The 19,040-nt window shown below is 59.3% G+C and overlaps 1 protein-coding gene across 1 annotated transcript in view; it reads left to right on the top strand.

The window, feature by feature from the left end:
* The first annotated feature begins 248 nt into the window (after nucleotides 1-248).
* The window catches only part of KCNK9 (potassium two pore domain channel subfamily K member 9), a 75,668-nt gene continuing 56,876 nt past the window's right edge, over nucleotides 249-19,040 (top strand). Inside the window, exon 1 of the mRNA XM_049632861.1 lies at nucleotides 249-531. Coding sequence (XP_049488818.1) covers nucleotides 249-531 — 283 coding nt within the window. The remainder of the gene's footprint in view (nucleotides 532-19,040) is intronic.

The raw sequence follows: 19,040 nt of genomic DNA on the forward strand, positions 1-19,040 counted from the left end.
GCCAGCCGCCTCGCGGTGGCGGCGGCTGTGGCGGCCCCGGCGGAGGGGGGCCCCCCCAGCCTCCCCGCCCCCCGCCTCCCCGCCGCCGCCGCTGCTGCTGCTGCTGCTGCTGCTGCCGCCGCCGCTTACAACTTGGAGGCGGCGGCGGCGGCGGAGGAGGCGGCGGCGGCCGCCGGGCGCTGCAGTGGGACGCGCGCGGCTGCGAGCCTGCGGGACATGCCCCCCGCGCCGGCTCCTTGCTGGCGGCCATGAAGAGGCAGAACGTGCGGACTCTGTCCCTCATCGTCTGCACCTTCACCTACCTGCTGGTGGGCGCCGCCGTCTTCGACGCCCTCGAGTCGGACCACGAGATGCGCGAGGAGGAGAAACTCAAAGCCGAGGAGATCCGGATCAAGGGGAAGTACAACATCAGCGCCGAGGACTACCGGCAGCTGGAGCTGGTGATCCTGCAGTCGGAGCCGCACCGCGCCGGCGTCCAGTGGAAATTCGCCGGCTCCTTCTACTTTGCCATCACGGTCATCACCACCATAGGTAAGGGCCGGGCGCGCCGCCGCCGGGCTCCCCGCGCCCCGGGAGGAGTCCGGGGAGGCGGCTGAGCGCGCGGCGCAGGGCTGGGTGCGGGGCGCCGAGGGTTAAACGCAGCCTCGTCGCCGGGGCCCCTCCCGCCGCGCCCCCTCCTCTCTCGGGAGCCCCCGCCTCTCCTGCGCCTCCGCGCCTCGCCCCTCGTGGACCCCACCCGGGGCTCCGCTCCGCGCCGCCGTCTGGGCCGGGCGTGCGAGCCCCGAGCGAGCGTGCCGGAGCCGGGAGGGCGGAGGCGCCACTTTTGCGAAGAGAGTGGAGCGCTAAGAATAATCCCGTAGCAGACACCCACCCACCCACCGCCCCGGCGCGGGCTGGGCTGCGCGGGGTTCCAAGCCTTACACTTACTACCTCTCCGGGACTTGGAGACGGCTGGCCTGGCTCCGCCGCGCGGAGAGGGACTCGGGCGGCGGGGGACCCTCGCCAGCCTCCAGCCTTCTCTGAGCCCGGAGTCCAGCTTTCCTCCCTCGGGGCTCCTCCTCGAATTCTGGAGCCCGGTCGTGCCAGGTACCCGGAGGAGAGAGAGAGTTTGCTCTCTGGTGATTGGGGTGGGGGTGGCAACCGGGTGAAGTGCTCTAAGAGGGCAGTGGAGGGTGGGGGGCAGGGCCAGGACCTGTCCTCCGGCCCCCCCCCCCCCCCGCCCCCACGGGCTGTGATAGTGGGTGAGGCAGGTCTGCGGAGTCCCCAGAAACTGGGGAGGTTCAGCCCTGGTCTGGGGAAGAGAGTCCAATGGGTACACCCTGGGGACTCCTGTGGGTCCCTCTCCCAATGGTGCTAGCCAGAGAGCAAAGTCCCTAGTGGGTGCCCAGGGCAGGGCCCTGGCTGAGATCACGTGGCACTTGGAGAGCCTTGGGAACCGGAGCGGGTCGCTTCAACCCAGCGGACACGGCAGTAGGTAGGGTGGTGTCTCTGTGGTTTGCAACTTGTCCCCGCGCGGCACCCTGCCTCTGCCCAGCCATCTCCTTGGACCTGTCAGGGCCGCTGTGTTGGCTCGGGTGGCCTCTTTTCTGTGTCTGCCCAGCCCCCTGTGCCCCCTCGCCGTGAGAAGAGGTCCCCTCCTGCCCACCCTTGTCTCCTCCGTCCGCCCTGACTCCTCCGGACCTCCTCCTCTAATTTCCCCCTTGGTATTTTTCTTTGTCTGGAAAGCTCTGTATGCTGAAAAGGCAGGATTTCTCAGTGCCATATGCAACAGGATGTACCAGCACAGGACGGCCTGTCTCTGCTTCTTGGTTGAGAAGACTTTGTAGAGAGTCATCTTGTTTGAAATGTTTAATTCATTGGTGCAGGTTTTTATGTCTTTGGGAGGAAAATGCTCTTCTGTTGTCTACATAACTAGCTTTGCTCCCGCTTGGCCCGGCGGCCAAAACACAGAAAAGTCCTTCCTTCCCCACACCCCACTGTGCCTCCAGTGCCTGGAAGGGCCAGGCGGTCATTACCGTCATCTTTGTCGTTAAACTTCCAGCATGAGCTGTGGCGGTCACAGACACACATGGTGCCGATCCTGGGGTACGGGGGCCTGTTTGCTGGAGAGCCCGAGAACAAGAAATGGGCCTCTGAGAACTGACTGCTCTGGGCGGGGAGGGGAACCCGTCATCCCCTCAGCATGCCTCTGATGATCTAGCCCCTGGCAGGTGAAATCTGCTAGCACACCGCGCCCAGGAGCGAAACGCGCACCTGAAACCCATCTGGTCTCGAGAGCTGAGCTCCAGCCTCGCGGAGCGGGTTGGAGTTAAAATCAAACCCTGAGATGCTCCCGTTCACCTGAAAATAGAAAGAGGCTGGTAAAGTTCTCATCGAGGCGTGTTTGTTGACCCTGGCGGGTAGCTCCGAGCACATTCTAAGGAGAAACACGCCAAGGAACGTGTGGCCAGACCGAGGGTGTTCTTTGGCCCGGCACACGGGTGGGCCTCCAGTCTGTCCAGGACCAGGGGGGCACCTGCTGGCTGTTGGTTTTCCTCACTTCTTTCGTCGAGTTTTCCACCCCAGTTTCTGGAAGGGAAGGTTGGGGCACAGCCGCAAGGACAAGGAAGAAAACGTTGCCCTAACTCAGCCGCCCTGACGCTGAACTTGGAGCCCAGCCACCTGCCTTGCGTCTCGAGTCTGGCCATCCTGGCAGAGACCACAGCGGGGTCGTGTCTCTTCTCCCCACCACCTGCAGGAGGAGCCTGACACAGGACTGATCTGCCCGGTTGGACCTGAGGGCGGGCGGGCGCCCAGCTGCCTGCGGCTACCTCAGCATAGCGCAAAGCACTCACTCTGTAGGTGTGAATTCGCGGTGTTTGACACGGGCTGAGCCCGTGCAGTCTGCCCTGGGAAGCTGTTTAGCCCAAGGGCTCAAATTTACAGGAAACAAAGCACCTTTCTAGTTAATTCTGTTTGTTTTCTTCTTCTTCTTCTTCTTCTACTTTTTTTAATATAAATGCAAATTAAGGTCCTCCTAGGCCTAGAACAAAAAGCAGCCCCGAGTGGGCCCTCTGAGGCACCATCTCCTATTGGACGGTGATATTAATGGGTCAGGTGAATCTTCACGGGTGTTCTTATTTTTAATCTAACCTTGAGCGATTTCTCGAGCGGACTTCAACTTTGAGCTCCAGCCCACGAGGCGGGCGGGAACCTCGTGGCGCTCGTGGTCCGTAGGCGAACGGCGCTTCTCGGGTTCAGTTACTAGCTCCTTCCGTGAGGTGGATTTTAAAAGCAATGCGGTTACCATTTTGCATTGGGTCCGTGGCCCCATGACAGGTTGTGAGGGGCTGGCCCGTGAACCTCGCCCAGCCCTCGGGGCGGGGGACTCGGGCCCGGGCACCGAGGACAGAGGAGGGCAGCACAGGTCCAGCGGGCCCGGAAGGGCGCGCCCAATGCCGCCCTCCACCGCTTCCGGGTGAGGTTCCTTCCTCTCTCTTTTTTGATGTTTGCGCCACCTGCCATCTGAAGCTGCCTGCGGGATGGGGCGGTGTTGACTTCCGAGAGGCCCGTGTGGAAGGTGGGAGCCCTGTATCCATGTCCCGTTGTGCTCGGCTGCTTAGCAGGATGGTGGGAAGCCTCTGCCTGGCAGGGCCAGGGCCTCACTTGAATTTCCTGCTTGGGGCAGAGGCCTAAGGGACCCCCACTCTCCCAGCAGGTCTGTAGGCTTCCTGTAGGAGGCACTGCGCCCCACAGTCAGTGCCGGTCTGACAGCAGAGGGGGCATCTCCTGGACCCTTCTGTTTTGAATCTGACGTCTGTGATCTAAGTTGTCACCACCTCTAGGATCATCAGAGAGGAAGAAACAGTGCTTAGAATTCAGATCTCCTCTGCGGGGTCCAGGAGGCCCATTTAAAAACTGGTCTGTGTAGGGGAAGGAGGGAGGGAAGGAGACACAGGTTTTCTGTTTTGGCTGCAGTTTGGAGGGGCGGTGTCTCTCTGGGCCCTTTGGGCTCCTCTGAAGCCGGGGTGGCTGCCCCGGGAGCTGAGGTGACAGGCCTGGGAGCCACGGTCTGCTGGCTGGGGGTGGGGCCCACCCTGAGAGTTTTGGGGCCCCTGTGCGTTCCTTGCTCCAGGCCCCCCGCCGGCTTGAAGGCGGAGTGCCGAGGGGCATCTCCCCTCCCTCATTCACGCACAGAGCCCGAGTGGAGTTTTCACAAAGTGGAAAGCGTTTTCTGTGTTTTTCTGGCACTCTTGGGTGTAGTTTTCAATACACAGTTTACACTCTTGCTGTGCGCCTGCCCCTGCCTGGTCTGCGTTGCCTCTGAGACTCTGGGGACAGTCTAGATGACAAGATAAGGCCTGGCCTTGAGGGGGGGCGAGGCGGAGCTGGAAACCCAAACGGTTGGTTGAGCTTCAGTGTGAGGCACAGGGACAGTGAAACTCCCTTAACCCGTTCAGTGCCGCGGGTGCAGACGGCCCGGGGGTGCGTTCTTCGGTTGGCCCTTCGCATCCTTCTGGCAGGTTCTCACCCTCCAGGGAGGCTTGGCCTTCCCCTCGGCCACTCACGGCCTCCCTGAGCTGTGCCCCTGCCCCCTGTGCCTCCCTTGGTGCCAGCGAGGTTGATATCATCTGTCCTGCCCCAGGCAGACTGTCTGTCCATCCTGCCCCCGCCCCCGCGGGCATCTTGTGAAGGATCACAGGGTGGAAACAGGCCCAGGGGAACCCAGCAGGCTGGTGCCGGAGGGAGCGTGGTGCTTTCACACAACTGCGCTCGCTTCTCCCACAAGACCGGTGGGAGCATCACCCCACCTGATGGATGGGGAAACCGAGGCATGATGAGGCAGCCCACGCGGAGGCCGAGGGCTGCGAGCTCCAACTGTGGCTTTGTCCCAGGAGCCGAGGATGGGCCTGTGGAACATTCCATCGACGTCTTCTGCTTCTCCCTTTCACTCCGCTGTTCAGGAGACCTGTTTAGCGAGGGTCAGGTGAAAGGCCGGCTCACCCAGCGCACGGGGCCTGGACAGGAGGCGTCTCCCTGCTACTTTCCGGTGTGGCCGCTGGCGGTGTACAGGAGGCGGGCGGGAGTGTGTGGCTGGCTCCTCCTCCCCGGGCCCCGCCTGGACCCCGCGGCGCTCGAGGTAGCATCGGCCCTCCAGTAAACACTGCCTGTGGGTGTCCTGGAGGAAGCCGAGAAGTGAGGTTCCTTCTGACCCTGGGTGACGTGAGAGAGATAGCTTTCCTGAAGGGCATGGGGACACCTAGCCAGGTGCTCTGAGGCGGGGGCAGGTATCAGACGGCATCCACCGTCCCGACACCCGTCGCCGCTGCCTCCTCTTTCCCGGGTCACCTCACTAGCCAAGTCCAGGAGGGTCAGAGCAGCAGCAGGAGGCGAAGCGGCCCTCTGTGCATCTGGCCTCCACGCTCACCTGTGTCCGCGCCTCCAGTCGCCGGTCCATCCCCGGGTCCCCCAGGCGTCTTGCTTTCGCACCGCACCCCATCCCCTTGCGCTCCCTCCCAGGGTGCTCCAGGCACCTGTTTGTTTGTGTTGTGTATCCGTGCGTGATTGCAACCAGCCTTCTCTACAGCCACTCACTCCCCCTCTCACTCGTTCGCTCGTTGACTCCTCTGAACGGTCACTCAGCCCTCCTTGTACCGTGTTCACTCCTCCAGCGCTGGGGTTTTACCCGTCTCCGTCCCTGTGCTGGGCGGGAGTGCCCAGGGCCCCGGGTAGCCTCTCAGTAAGTGCTGATGCCCCGATGTGGGGGGACCCGAGGTGTTCCAGCCACATCACCTTCCTGAAAAGCGGTCGGCCAATCCCAGGCACTTTTGCTTTTTAGAAATGTTGACCGAAGTACGACGTTCACACGGAAAAGCGCGCGTAAGCAGAAATGTATCGTTCAGTGGTTCCTGTGACTAAACCACACCCTTGTAGGCCCCACTCAAATCAAGAAACATTGTTACTGGCACCCCAGAACCTCCCTCCGCTGGTCAGCTTCTTGAATGCCCCTACTGACAGGGAGCTCATTCCCTTGCATGCAAGGTAGTAGGGTGTGTTTATATGCACGATGAAGGTATTGTGTGAGGTTCTGATCTGGTGGGGCCACCATGTGGAAAAGCGGTGTGTGTGTTGGGGGGGTCATTCTTTCAAAGGGGTGGCCAGTCTCTGTGGTGGTCACCTAAAGAGGGGACAGAAGGTCTGCATTTAGAAGTTGGAGACGGGGGGGGGGGGCTCAGGTGCAGAAGAGAAGAGGGAGGGACTCAGCACCTGGATGTGTGGTGCCACCGCCGTAGGGGGGTGTGCTTGGGTAGTCCAGGGTGCGGCTGGCCCTGGAGCCAGGACAGGCAGGCCGCCAGCCCAGGGGGCCTGCCCCTGTGAGTTAGGGCACGGAGCAATGCTACTCTTGGTTTACACCAGCCTTGCCGGAGCACCAGGAAAACACCGTGGGAAACAAGTGTCCTGGACTCAGCAGAGCCCCAGGAATTTGGCGGCAAGGACCCAGGCGGGCTGGGCTGACAAAGGAGGGGCAGGCAGTCTGCGCCGTTAAGGGAGTCCCGCGGGCAGAGGAATTCTGGGATATGAGCATTCCAGTGAGGGTCTCCTCCCCCAGTGGAGCAGCCGCCTCCCTGCCAGCCTTGGGGAAGGGGGTTCTGGGGTTCATTTCACCAAGGGATTTTGTTTGAGGGCTCCTTTTCCCGCCCATCCCGACTCTGGGATCTCTGCCTGTACAATAGCTAAGGGCGCCCAAGCTGTAGCTTACGGTTCTCCAAAGGAAGGAGTGAGCGGAGCTCGGCTTGCCCCTGTCCTGTAACCGACTTTAGGAAATTGGAGATAGTCCTAGGCCCCCGAGTTTCTTCCAGTCGTACCTCCCTAAGCCTGGTTCTTCTCCGAGCAATTTCGGCCTGCGTGTGTGCTCTCTGAGTGCAGAATACCCCCTCCCCTCGTCTAGGTGCTATGCTTCTGTTCATGCCCCCCCGGCTTGGTAAGCCAGCTTTTCTGGGCAGCCCCTCCCTGCGCTGACGTGTCTCGAGCTTCTAGTTCACGCAGACTTCTTTCGTCTGCTCCTGAGCAGCGGTTTCTCTGTCTTGCGTTGGTGTGAACCCAAGTACAGTCCCTGACGTGGATCTCTGAGGAAAAGAGTGGGATTGTGTGCTGTGGACCCAGAGAAGAGGGGATGGTTGACAGAAGAATTCGCAGTGGCAGGGGAAGGGGAGGAAATTCAGGAGTGGCCAGGAGTGTGTTGGGCCTGCGGGTCAGGGCACTGTGAGCAGCTGTCGGTGCAGGGGGTTCCCTGGCGGGTGCATCCTGGCCGTGGCCGCATCCCCACCCCACCTGCTCCCGCCTGGGCTTTTGGGGTCAGCCAGGCCTTGAGCAATGACAAAACCTGCCTGGGGAACAGCCACTCGCAGGGGTGCTAGCTGAGTGGGGTGGGCGAGCCCTGCCCGGTCCTCACCCTCATCACGTGCCCAACCTTAGAAGGAGCCAGTGGGTGGCCCCGGGTGAAGCATGGGGTCAGACTAGAGGAGGCGGCCCTGTGGCCATGGTGCGGTGGTCGCGACGGGGACAGCTTTGGTGCGGCGGGGGATGCTGGGCCAGGTGTCCAGGGAGTGGGGGAGGTAGATCTGAGCCCTGCCCGTGGCCTCGGCCTTCCCGTCCAGGGGAAGCCACGTGCCTCCTCGGACTCGGCACAGAGGGGCTCAGGGAACAGGCGGAGCCCGGGGGCCTGTAGCCCCAGGCAGGGCTGCCCCGTGTCTGTCTGTCCCGGACGCCCAATCCCAGCTGTGACACACCAGCCTCGCTTCCTTGTCTGTGAGATGGGGACCTAGAGCTTTGCGTGTGTGGCCGTGAACATTGAGCGCACGTCTGTGAAAGGCATCCTTGGAGGCACCTGGGGCTTTTGGTTGTGATGATGACGGTCAGGCGGACACCGGACTCCTGTGTGCGACGTGGGGGACTGGTCACATGCTGCTACACTGCCCGCCCTCTTGAGGGTCGTCTGGTCTGCACTGTGACTTGTGGGGCCCGTGGCCCGGACCCTCGTGAGGGGCTCCCGCCAGCTGCAGAAGGAGGCTCTCAGGGCGGGACGCCGGGCCCGGGTCTTTTGGGGCCACCGCGTACAAGCCCAGGTGCTCGATTTCCCCAGACGGTTCCAGCCGAGAAGATGCGGCTTCGGGGATGCCTGCCGCCATGACCCCCTTTGTGAAGGTGACACCCTGCCAGGCCCCCCAGCATCCCGTTCCCCGTAGGGCCAGAGGCAGAGCCTCGGGCCAAAGCCCCAGCCGGTCCAGTGCCTGCCCGGGTCACAGTTCGTGCCGGCTTCCCTGGTCCAGCTGTGCCCTGCCCCTCCCCCGCTGTCCTTTTCCCGCCTGGGCCGGGGATGCATGGCTGTGCCTCCGGCCTACTGTACCTAGCCGTCCTGGGGTGCCTCTCACGCGGTGCCCTAGTTTTGTGTCTGTGCCACAGCATCCCCGTCCCACACCGGAGGCCCCAGGGCAGGGCTGGGCTCGGGCTCCCCGGACGGTGCTCAGGGCAGGCCCCCTAGACACCAAGTGCCACCTCTGGCCCCCAGAGGCAGGAGGACTTCGGGCTGGCTGCTTCAGGGGGCCATCTTCCCGCGTGGTTGTGCCTTGGGGCCCCGGGCGCGTGCCCGATGGAGGAGGCCCCTTTGGAACTCGAGCTGTTGGTTATAATGGGAGATGGCAGGTTAGGGGCCCGTCGTGCCAAATGGGGACCTTCCCGCTCCTGCGGCTTCAATGTGTGACGTTGGTCCCCAACCCACTACTGGTGACAGACCCATGTGAGTTAGTTGGGTGCCTGGCAGGAAGGGACACCCATCTGCGACACGGCCTTTGGCTTCACCGGCTGTGCCGGGTGTGTGGGGGGCACCCCGTTGGGGAAGGTGACAGGCCTCCCAGCAAGCATCATGAGGCCTTTGCCCGGGCCGAGGGCCACGGGGGTTCATATACGTGGCCGCTGCACCCCTGACGCTGCCCCCCCCCCCGGCCTCCTATCCTGGGGCCCCTCCTCTCCCTGCTTCCCTTCCTCCCTCTACCTCCCTCACACACGGCCCGGACTACCACTTACCTGGCAGTTCCCACCGGAGACCTCGCACGCGCTGTTCCCTCCACCCAGCCTGGGCGCAAGATGCAGAGAAGGCGTTTGTTGACTGACTGTCAGCCAGAGGGTCAGGGGCCGGGAGCGTGAGCGTGTGATGTGTGTCTCCGGGTCCTGTCGACCGTTCCCTGGGGGTGCGGAGCGGGCACGTAGCTGGGATGCTGTGGGTTTCAGGGGTGGCTGCGGTCTTCCGGGGATGAGGGGCAGAGCCTGGGGGGCCGTCCACCCCCGGAGGCGGTCTGGGCTGTGCACTCACGCCCCGGGCCCCCGCCACCGTTCGTGCCCACGCACCTCCACCGCGGCTGCCCCCGCCCGCCGCTTGGAGCCCAGGAGGAGCTCGGTGAGGTGACTCTGCCCGGCGACTCGGGGCCTTGGTTGGGGGCTTGTGTGGTGCCTGCCGGCAGGGTTCCCACCTCTGCGGGCAAGAGACCGTGATTTCTTCTGAGCCACAGCGAGGATGCTGGTGTGAGCGCAGCAGAGAGCACGGGACCGCGTGGAGGGACCGCGCGGAGGGCCCCGGCCCGGGCCTGGGGTGCGCTGGGTTCTAATCCTCCCCGGTGACCTCGGGCTAGGGCAGCGGTCTCCCCGGGGCCCACCCCTGACTTCGGGGCGGGATGCGTCTGCGCAGTGGGGGTCATCCTGTGCGCGGCAGGACGTTGGGCAGCATCCCTGCCCTCCACTGACTTGTTGCCAGCGGCACCCCCTGAGTTGTGACACACAAAAACGTCCCCAGACATTGCCACGTGTCCCCTGAAGTGCAGAATGGCCCCTGGCCTGGTGACTTCTCTTCCCTGAAGCTCTTCCGCGGAACTGGAGAATAAGCCACCTTCTGGGCCACGGCAGGTGGGGGCCACGCCGGGAGAGGCAGCCCAGTGGTGGGGTTTCTCAGGGGAGGTGACATCCGCGTCAGGATGTGGATGGGCAGGGGAGCTCAGGTGGGGCTGAGGTGAGCCTGCTTACAGAGGGTTCAGGTGAGCCACTTTGGGAGGTCTCCGGGGGGCCACTTTAGGGAGTCTCGGGGGGACCATTTTAGGGGGTCTCGGGGGGCCAATTTAGGGGGCCTCGGGAGGGCCACTTTGGGGGGTATCGGGGGGGCACTTTAGGGGGCCTCGGGGGTAGCCACTTTAGAGGGTCTCGAGGGGAGCCACTTTAGGGGGTCTTGGGGGGGCCACTTTAGGGGTTCTTGGGTCCACTTTAGGGGGTCTTGGGGGGCCACTTTAGAGGGTCTCGGGGGGAGCCACTTTGGGGGGCCTCGGGGGGACCACTTTAGGGGGTCTCGGGGGGGGGGCCGCGCAGGTGGGCAGGGTAAGCTCACTGGTGCTGGGAGGACCCCAGGTGGACCCTCGGCTTTCACCCCTTAAGCAGACACCCCGAGCACGCTGTGTTGGGGGAGCGTGGCCTCGGCTCCAGCCCTGCCCTGAGGCCCTGGGAATGGAGACAGCTCTGGGCTCCATGGTCTGCCAGGTGGTGTTGGGGCCTTTGTGTCTCTTGGAGTAAGTGTGAAAACGGGTGCTGGTGGTACAGGGCTGGCCTGGGCTTCGAGCCACGTATCTTGTCTGGGCCCCAGGAAAGGGCCAGGCCCCGGGATGCTGGGAGCGACTGGGGAGATGTCCCTGCCGGGTCTGGTTGTCATGAGGGGCCTCCCAGCGTGAGCGCCATTTCTGGGAGATAAACCCAGAGCGCTGGGGAACACTGGCGGTTGGCAGAATGGGTCTGTCACCTGTTAGGGACAGTGCTCAGGCCAGAGGGACCCAGGCACCGGCAGAGTGAATGCTGGTGTGTGCTCACATCACTGAGCAGAGAATGCAATGGCAGAGAACATTTTATAAAGAGGGGAGAAAAGCCCCCACAACTCCCCTGTGGTTCTGTGGTCGTATCTGAAAATGACTTTAGCTTTTCCTATTCACATGCTCATCATTTTGCCCACATTTGTGTACTGTTTTTATCACTTCATCAGAATGAGTGTGTTAGAGATTATGTTCAGCTGCCTGTAGCTGAAAACCCTTTCGGTGGTGCCTTGACCAAAAGCAGTTTCCTGTCTCTCTGTTTTGGAGTCTGGGATGAGCAGGTGGGCTTGCAGGCACTCCAGGATGCCTTCAGAGACTCTGGCTCCTGCTGTCATTCTCTTCTGCCATCTTAGTGTGGCTTTTGGCCTAAAGCCGGTGCCTCATGGCTCCAAGATGGCTGCATCAGCACCGGCATCACCTCCGGCATCCTCCTGGCAGCGAGAAGCAGAAGAACAAAAGAGAAAGGCGTGTGCCAGCCGGGCTTGCTCCTATCTGAAGAGCTTTTCCGGATGGCCCACCCACGGCCAGGACTGTGTCTCATGACCAACCCTAGCTGCGAGGGAGCTTGGAAAATGAGGCATGCTGTTTCTCAGACCTAACTGGGGTTCTGATGGTGAGGAAGGAGCGGAGCTAGGTGTTGGTAGGCACCCATAGTGTCTGTAGGGGACGCCTAGCAGTTCAAAGCCCTTTTGTTTCTAAGTTTGCGTCCAGCACTGCCTTGTGTTTCTGCCGTCTTAAGGGAGATTTGTTTTCACGGCTCTAACTCCAGTAACAGAATGTCTTGTCATCTCTTGACTCCTCTATTCATGGCAATTTAACATACCTTTTTTTATTTTCATTTTTTGCCAACTCTAGGCAGCGCTTTCGTGAACATCTGTGTGCGTGTGTAGCTTGGGTTGGGTTCTTCCCTAAGGGTTTTGGGTGACGGTGGGATTCCCAGGCCAGAGGGCGCGAGGGCACTGGTGATGGCGGGTAGTGTTCCCACCAACCACACAGGAGGGTGTGGGTCTCCTGGTGCCGCCGCGGCTTCGGCAGCTCTCGGCAGTGGGGAAGACGTTTTTGAGGTCCTCGCCATCTCAGAACATTTTCTTAGCAATCTTTGTGTGGCCGGGACCCGGTCGTGCCGCGTCGGAAGGTTGGTGTCCCCAGGTGCAAAAAATCCACCGTCATCTCGGACACAGCTGGTCCAAGGGACTCCGTGGGTGCAGTTGTGGACCTGGGGCCCTTGACCTTCTGAACACCGTGGAGCCAGGCCTGGGAAGGGGAGCCCCTGGGCCCTGGTCTAGCTCCGGGGATGGGAAGTTTCACCGGGTCCCTCTGGTCCTGCCGGTTGGCTTGGTCACTGGAACACCGAGCTGAGAAGCAGCCCCAGTGGGAAGAGTGCCCTCTGCGATGGATTAGTCGTGTCTGCCTTGGGGATAGAGTGGACAACGGTGGCGTGCGTCCTTGTCCACCCTGCACCAGTGAAAGGGAGAACTGCGGAGATGGAAGGCTTTTCCATCGCTGTGCCTGGAGTACCAGCACTCCATAGGTATTGCTTGTCCCTGGGCGGGGGGTGGGGGGGTTCCCGTTCTCTACCACCTTTGTAACCCTGTGAACTAGGTGGGGTCAAAGATTAGCCCTGTTATGTTGAGGCTCAGAGAGATCCAGTGACTTGCCCGAGGTCACACAGTGACAAAGACAGATGTGGCATCAGTGTTGAAACAAACAAAAGAGACAGAAGATCTCTCGGCGGCTTGTTTTAGTCATGCCGACCAGAGCTTCCCGGGGCAAGGTTAACCTCCCTTCTCTCGCCACAACAACGGAGTGCTTATTCGTGATTTCTCCATGGGGTTCTGGTTCCTGACACTCCATCTCAGCGAGTTGCATCCTGTCAGCAACCCTATCGGACGGATACTTTCGTGTATTCCCATTTTAAGCTGACGTGGTAGACCAGAGAGGTTACGCAGTTTGCCCAAGGTCACGCAGCTAAAGAGCGGCCACGCCAGGAGTTATGCCCGGGCAGTCTGACCTCAGAGTCTGTGCTTGTAGCTATCGCGTTACATACTGCTTCTTTCGACCTTCTGTATCAGCTAGCTAGCGACGTGTAACAAATCACCCGCAAATGTGCAGGCTTAAAACAACAACCATTTATTACTGCTTGCAGCCTGTGGCTCAGCTGGGCTTGGCTGCCCCAGATGGCTCAGCCGGGCGCCTTTTCTCACTGCTGGTCTTCAGGCTGACAGACGGCTCTGTGCTAAGCCATTGTGTGTTTTCCTGTGGTGGTGGCAAGGGGTCAGCAGGCAGGGAAGGCGAGTGAGGTCCCTTATGCCATGACCCTACACTTTTGCTGTCATTCCATCCACATACCATTGGCTGAAGCCAGTCACATGATCAAAGCCAGCGTCCATGGGCAGGACATCCGCCTCCCCTCGATGAGGCCAGGTTGCCGGTGCTGTCTGCTCCTTCTGCTGGCTGACCCAGAGCCCGTCCACGCCCCTTGCTGCTCCCTGTACTCAGCCGCTGGGCACAGTGGAGCGAGCACGGCTTTGGACTATGATCTGGGTTCAAATGCTCCCCACCCCTCTGTAAGGCAGACAGGGAGCCATCTCTCTGCATTTGGCAGCCCCACTCCACGATGAAGTGCCACAGACCCAGGGCTGGAGCACCAGAAGCTTGATTTCTCCCAGCTCTACAGAACAGAAGTCTGAGGTCAAGGTGTCTGGTCGTCCCCCAGTGTGTCCGTGTCCTAATCTCTTCTTATAAGAATACCTGTCACCTTGGAGCAGGGCCCCGTGCCTGACCTCGGTTTACGTTGATTACGTCTGTGAAGACCCGTCTCCAAATACAGTCCCATTCTGAGGTCTTGTGGGTCAGGACTTCAGCATATGGATTTTGGGGAACGCAGCTCGGCCTGTGACATCCTCCTGGGGCTGAGCATTAAGTGTGAAAGCGGACCCGAACCGCCTGGCGCAGGATGCGCGTGGAGAGGCTGTTCCACGCATGCTGGTTCTCCTCTGTGTCACCCGTAGGAAGACGAGCCTGTCTCATTATGGTCAAGGGGAGTTTATATTTTATTGCCCCGATGTGTCCCATATTTTTTTGTTATTCTCAAAATCTAGTTCTGTGTTGGGTGGAAAGGCCGCGGTGGCGGAGTGGACCCAGCGTCCGATGTGTCCTCGGGAGACCGAGCTCCCATCCCTGCCCCCTCCCCATGCTGGCAGGGGGTGGCGGGGGAGCCCCCTCACTGGTCTCAGCCTCAGTGTCCCCACTCGCAGACTGGGAGTGATCCTGCCTCCTTCGGCATGTCTGCGGGTTCGGATACACAAAGTCTAACGTGCTGCTTCTAAACGTGTCTGTAACTGGATTTTTAAACAGGTGACATGTAGTATTTCTGTAAGTTACACACACACACACACACACACACACACACAGTCTAATGTTAGGTTTTTGGTGTGGTTATCTTATTATGGTTCTATAGAATACACGAGTCCTTCTCTTTTGGAGATAGATACCAAAACACTTAGAGATAAAATGCAGCCTCTGGCACTTGTTTCAAAATAATCTGAATTGCCGGGAATTACCAGCCTCAAAATAATCTGAATTGGGTGGAGCGACCACAAGCTGTTCATTATTTGTATGCGGGAGACTGTTACACGGTTTTCTTACCTTAGTATATATTTGAAAATTTGCATCGTGAAACTGAAACCATTTGAACAGAACGTGGAGCGGAAGCGGCCGCCTCTGTGCGGTCGGGTCCCCGGGACGGGGCAGCGGCCGGCAGCTGGCCGTGCGCAGGGGGACGGAGCACTTCCTCGGTTGCCCCCCCCCCCGGCTCTGGCCTGCTCGCAAGCTTCCTTTGGCCCTTATGTTGCTTGAAAATATTTGGAATTAGTTGAGGACACGTATTGATCTTTCAAAAGAACCAGTTCTTGGTTTTGTTTATTAGTCATGCCGTCTGTCTTGCTGACTTTTGCAGTGGTATTTATCAAATGCCTGTTTTACGTGCCTTAGGTTTGTTCTTCCTTCTTTACCTTCAAGCACCGAGAGATGCCAGGCTTCTGTTTTTTAAATGCAGGCATTAACGGCTATGCTTGTTCCTCTGTGTACCACCATGGCTGCATCCCGCAGGTCTGTTATCATCACTTATTTGTAAACAATTCACTGCTGGGCATATTTTTTTCTCTAATCCAAGAATTATTTGAAGTGTTCTGTTTTAAATTTACATGCACACGTGCACGCACGCACTGTTGTCAGCATCGTGATTACGAACGTGAGCTTTGCGGCCAGGCTGCCTGGCTGTTGTCCTGTCTTGGCCATTTACTAGCTGTGTGACCTTCAGTGTATAATGCAACCTCTCTGTGCTTTGGCTTTTGCCATCTACAAAATGGGGGTAATAATAGCAATGAAAATAACAAGAGCCCTCAAGGTTGTCAAGAAGACTGAGTTAGCTGTTGCATTCCAAACTTTTGAAGGCGCTAACGGCTGTTGAGTGCTCTCTGTCTGGAAGTTCATGTCTGAATTACATACGGCTTCTACATTTCAAGATTTTTGGGCTTTTTCCTTGTAGTTCAAGGATCACTTTTTTTTTCAACTTTTTAAATTTATTTTTGAGAGACAGAGACAGAGCATGAGTGGGGGAGAGACAGAGAGGGAGGGAGACACAGAATCCAAAGCAGGCTCCAGGCTCCAAGCTGTCAGCACAGAGCCTGACATGGAGCTCAAACTCACGGACCACGAGATCGTGACCTGAGTCGAAGTCGGATGCTTAACCGACTGAGCCACCCAGGCGCCCCCCCAAAAATTTATTTTTAATGTTTATTTTTGAGAGAGCGAGACAGAGAGTGAAAGAGAGAGAGAAGGAGAGCACTAGTGGGTTAGGGGCAGAGAGAGAGGGAGACACAGAATCCAAAGCAGGCTCCAGGCTCCGAGCTGTCAGCACAGAGCCCGACGCGGGGCTCAAACTCACAAACTGTGAGATCGTGACCTGAGCCGAAGTCGGATGCTTAACCGACTGAGCCACCCAGATGCCCCAAGGATCACTTTTTATAAAGTTCCAAGGATGCTGGAAAAGAACATCTATCTCTCTGCTGTGCCTACATTTCTACATACACCTGTAAAATCAGACTGGTTTATTACGTTATTCGACTCCTTTTCAAGGGTGGAAAACCAGCGAATGCTGGCTAACTCAGTCCGCGCGCACGTGGGGTTCGGCACACAGAGTGTCTTAAATGATCACTGTTTGGTTGCCTTTTATGCCCGTAGCAGAACCTGCGCTCATTCCCGCTGCCCACGGCCCCCATGGCGGTCACGTCAGGTGCCCACGCCGCTTGCTTCCGCTGCCGGGCCCTGGAGACATCCCGTCCCACGCCCGGTCTGTGGTCATGTGAGGATCGTCATTCTTACTGAGGCCCGATGAATTTCCGACAGACGTCTGTTAGTGCCTCCTTCAGCACTTTGCCACTGGGATTTGCCAGTGTATTTCTGGCAAATTGTATTTCTGTATCTCTGGCGATTTTTAGTTTCATGTATTTTGAAGCCACGCGGTTGGATGTATAAAGTTGTGTTCTCTCTCCCTGGTGGAGAAGCTTTACAAAGCAAGCTTCTTTATGGTTTTTGATACCTTTATTTATTTATTTAAAGTTTATTTGTTTTTGAGAGAGACACAGTGTGAGCGGGGGAGGGGCAGAGAGAGAGGGAGAATTTCAAGCAGGTTCTGTGCTGTCAGCGTAGAGGCGGATGTGGGGCTCGAACTCATGAACGCTGGGATCATGACCTGAGCCAAAATCAAGGGTCAGATGCTTAAACCGCTGAGCCCCCCCAGGTGCCCTTGTTTTTGATACTTTTAGCTGTAAATTCTTTCTTGTCCTGAGATTATGTCTGTGTCTGATTTCTTCTGTGAACACCTGTTATATAGATGTTCGTGTTTTTAGCTTCTATTTTACCCTTTTTCATCAGGAAGGTTGTGACATGGCTTATAACAAAAGGTGTAAAAGTAAGGTATAGAACCAGGTCAAAAATCGTGTGTGTGTGTGTGTGTGTGTGTGTGTGAGAGAGAGAGAGAGAGAGAGAGAGAGAGAGAGAGAAAGAGAGAGAGAGAGATTCATACATATTAACCTTCACAACGGCTTTGAGACAAGTTGATGTGTATTTGGAGCTTCCTAGGAGGCAGGACAAAAAGAGAACATCACACATTGGGCTCAGAGTTGCAGAGTGTGTTCTCCTGTGGTCGGAGAGGGCTGGCCGAGTAAGGTGCCTGTGTCAGGAACAGCGATGGGGACCAGGCTGAGGTGTGGCTGGCCTGGAGGCAGCCAGAGGACGCGGATTCCCCAGGGAAGTGTGAGTGGACCGTCCAGGGGGTGAAGGTGCAGGTCTCCGGGGTGTGCTCCCCAGGGCCATCGGTGCCCAGGCTCCTTGGATTCTCCCACTCTGTCTTCCTGAGTGCTGCCATTTGGACCTGTGCTGGCTGCATTTCTGTTCCAAGAGGGAGAGGACGGGGCAGAGGTCAGCAGGGTTATGCCAGCCAACACTACCCTCTGGACACACTGCCCTGGGAGCCCGGGGCAGCTTCTGCTCCTACCTCGTTGGCCGGGGGCGGGTCTCACGGCCCTACTTAGCGCGGGGGGCGTGGCTGCGTGCCCCGTCTCACACCTGCCTCCAGGCCCCGGGGACACAGAGCCCCGACCCCTGGACACCCTGACCACCCGTTCATTCACCCTGCAGACTCTGCTCACGCTCTCCTCGTGGCAGGGACAGCCCTCTGAGCCCTCAGCCGCGGTCAGCCACTACGCGTGCCGACGGGCGACCGGGCGCCTTGCAGGCAGTCCCGTGGACAGATCTGTCTTCCCTGTCTGGGCTTTCTCCCCCCGTCTAGGGAGCGATCCTGATCCTGCAGACGGGGTTGGCTCTGAGGCCTCCTGCTGCTGAAGGCAAGGGCCAGGGTGTCTCCAGAATCCCTCGTGGAGGAATCAGCCCAGAAGATGGCACTGAAATGGGAAACACTTACACGGAGGGGCACCCCAGAGGGCGGCGAGCATGGCTGTAGGGGTGTATAGGAGGGGGCTGCCTGGTTTCCAGACATCTGCTCTCCTCCTCTAGGCAGGGGACTCTGGCCCTGGCAGGACGTCGTTCTCTGCTTCTTAAGCGTTTCCTCCTGGGCCCAGCAGCGGCCTCCCAAGAGGGGGTGCTAAGTGTGTCGGTACCCGGGCGGGGGCGGGGGGGGGGCCTTGGCCATCAGCCAGCACCTTGCTCTCGTGTGCTTTACCAGAGTCCTGTGGGGGCCCCTGTCCCCAGCCCCTGACGCCCCTGGCTGAAGCCCATCCTACCCCCCGCCCCCCACCGCAGACCCGGGAGACCCGGCTAGCAGAGGTGTTCTGGGTTTTTTCCTTCGGGTTTTGTTTTCCAGCCCAGCCTAGGTCCTTTCTGGGCACAGAGAGGAGCCCTCTAATTTTTGGCTTCCTCTGGGGATGACCTAAGCATTTGTTTTCAGAGGGCTGGCGGGGGCCGCCAGGCATTATGCAACACAGCACTAAGACCGCGGTTCCCGCCGGCCCTCTCCAGGCGCGTGCATTTCTGGGGTGGCTCAAGGCCTGTGCTGATGTGCATTGCGCTGGCCGCGGGCCATGGGATCGCATCGAGTCACTCCCTTGCTGAAAAGCCATCGATGGCTCCCGGCGGCCTAGAGCGTGCGGGCGCTGCTTGTCGCGGTCCTTGAAGTCGGAGCTCTCGCCTGCCGCTCAGCCCCGTCCCGGCAGCACCCAGGGCCTGCAGACCGAGTTTCCCAACCACTCAAGACCCACCCTCTTTGGAGTCCTCTCTGGCTGTTTAGGTGCCCCTCCCACGTGTCCCTGCAGCGCCAGGGCTCCTGCGGGCTTACCACCTGTCGCCCTGCGTGCAGCTCAGCGCGTCCCAGGCCTGGCTTCCTCCCCTGCCTCAGCAGGACTGCCTTCACCTCCCTGTGGCTGAGGCGTTTGTCCTCTGGCGTCTGGCACTGAGCAGGCCCTTCCGAGAACGTTTGTTGAATGAACATAGGCGTGTAAATGGAACAGCTTCCACAAAAGCTGTATTTAATTGTTCTAGAATATTCTCCAGGCCTTTCAGAAGAGCAAATTCTTGAAAAACAACAGCTGAAGGGCAGGTCGGCACAATGTGGTGGGTCGTTGTTGGGAGGGCGGTCCCGCC

This window comes from Panthera uncia, chromosome F2 (genome assembly GCF_023721935.1).
Source record: "Panthera uncia isolate 11264 chromosome F2, Puncia_PCG_1.0, whole genome shotgun sequence".
NCBI lineage: Eukaryota > Metazoa > Chordata > Mammalia > Carnivora > Felidae > Panthera > Panthera uncia.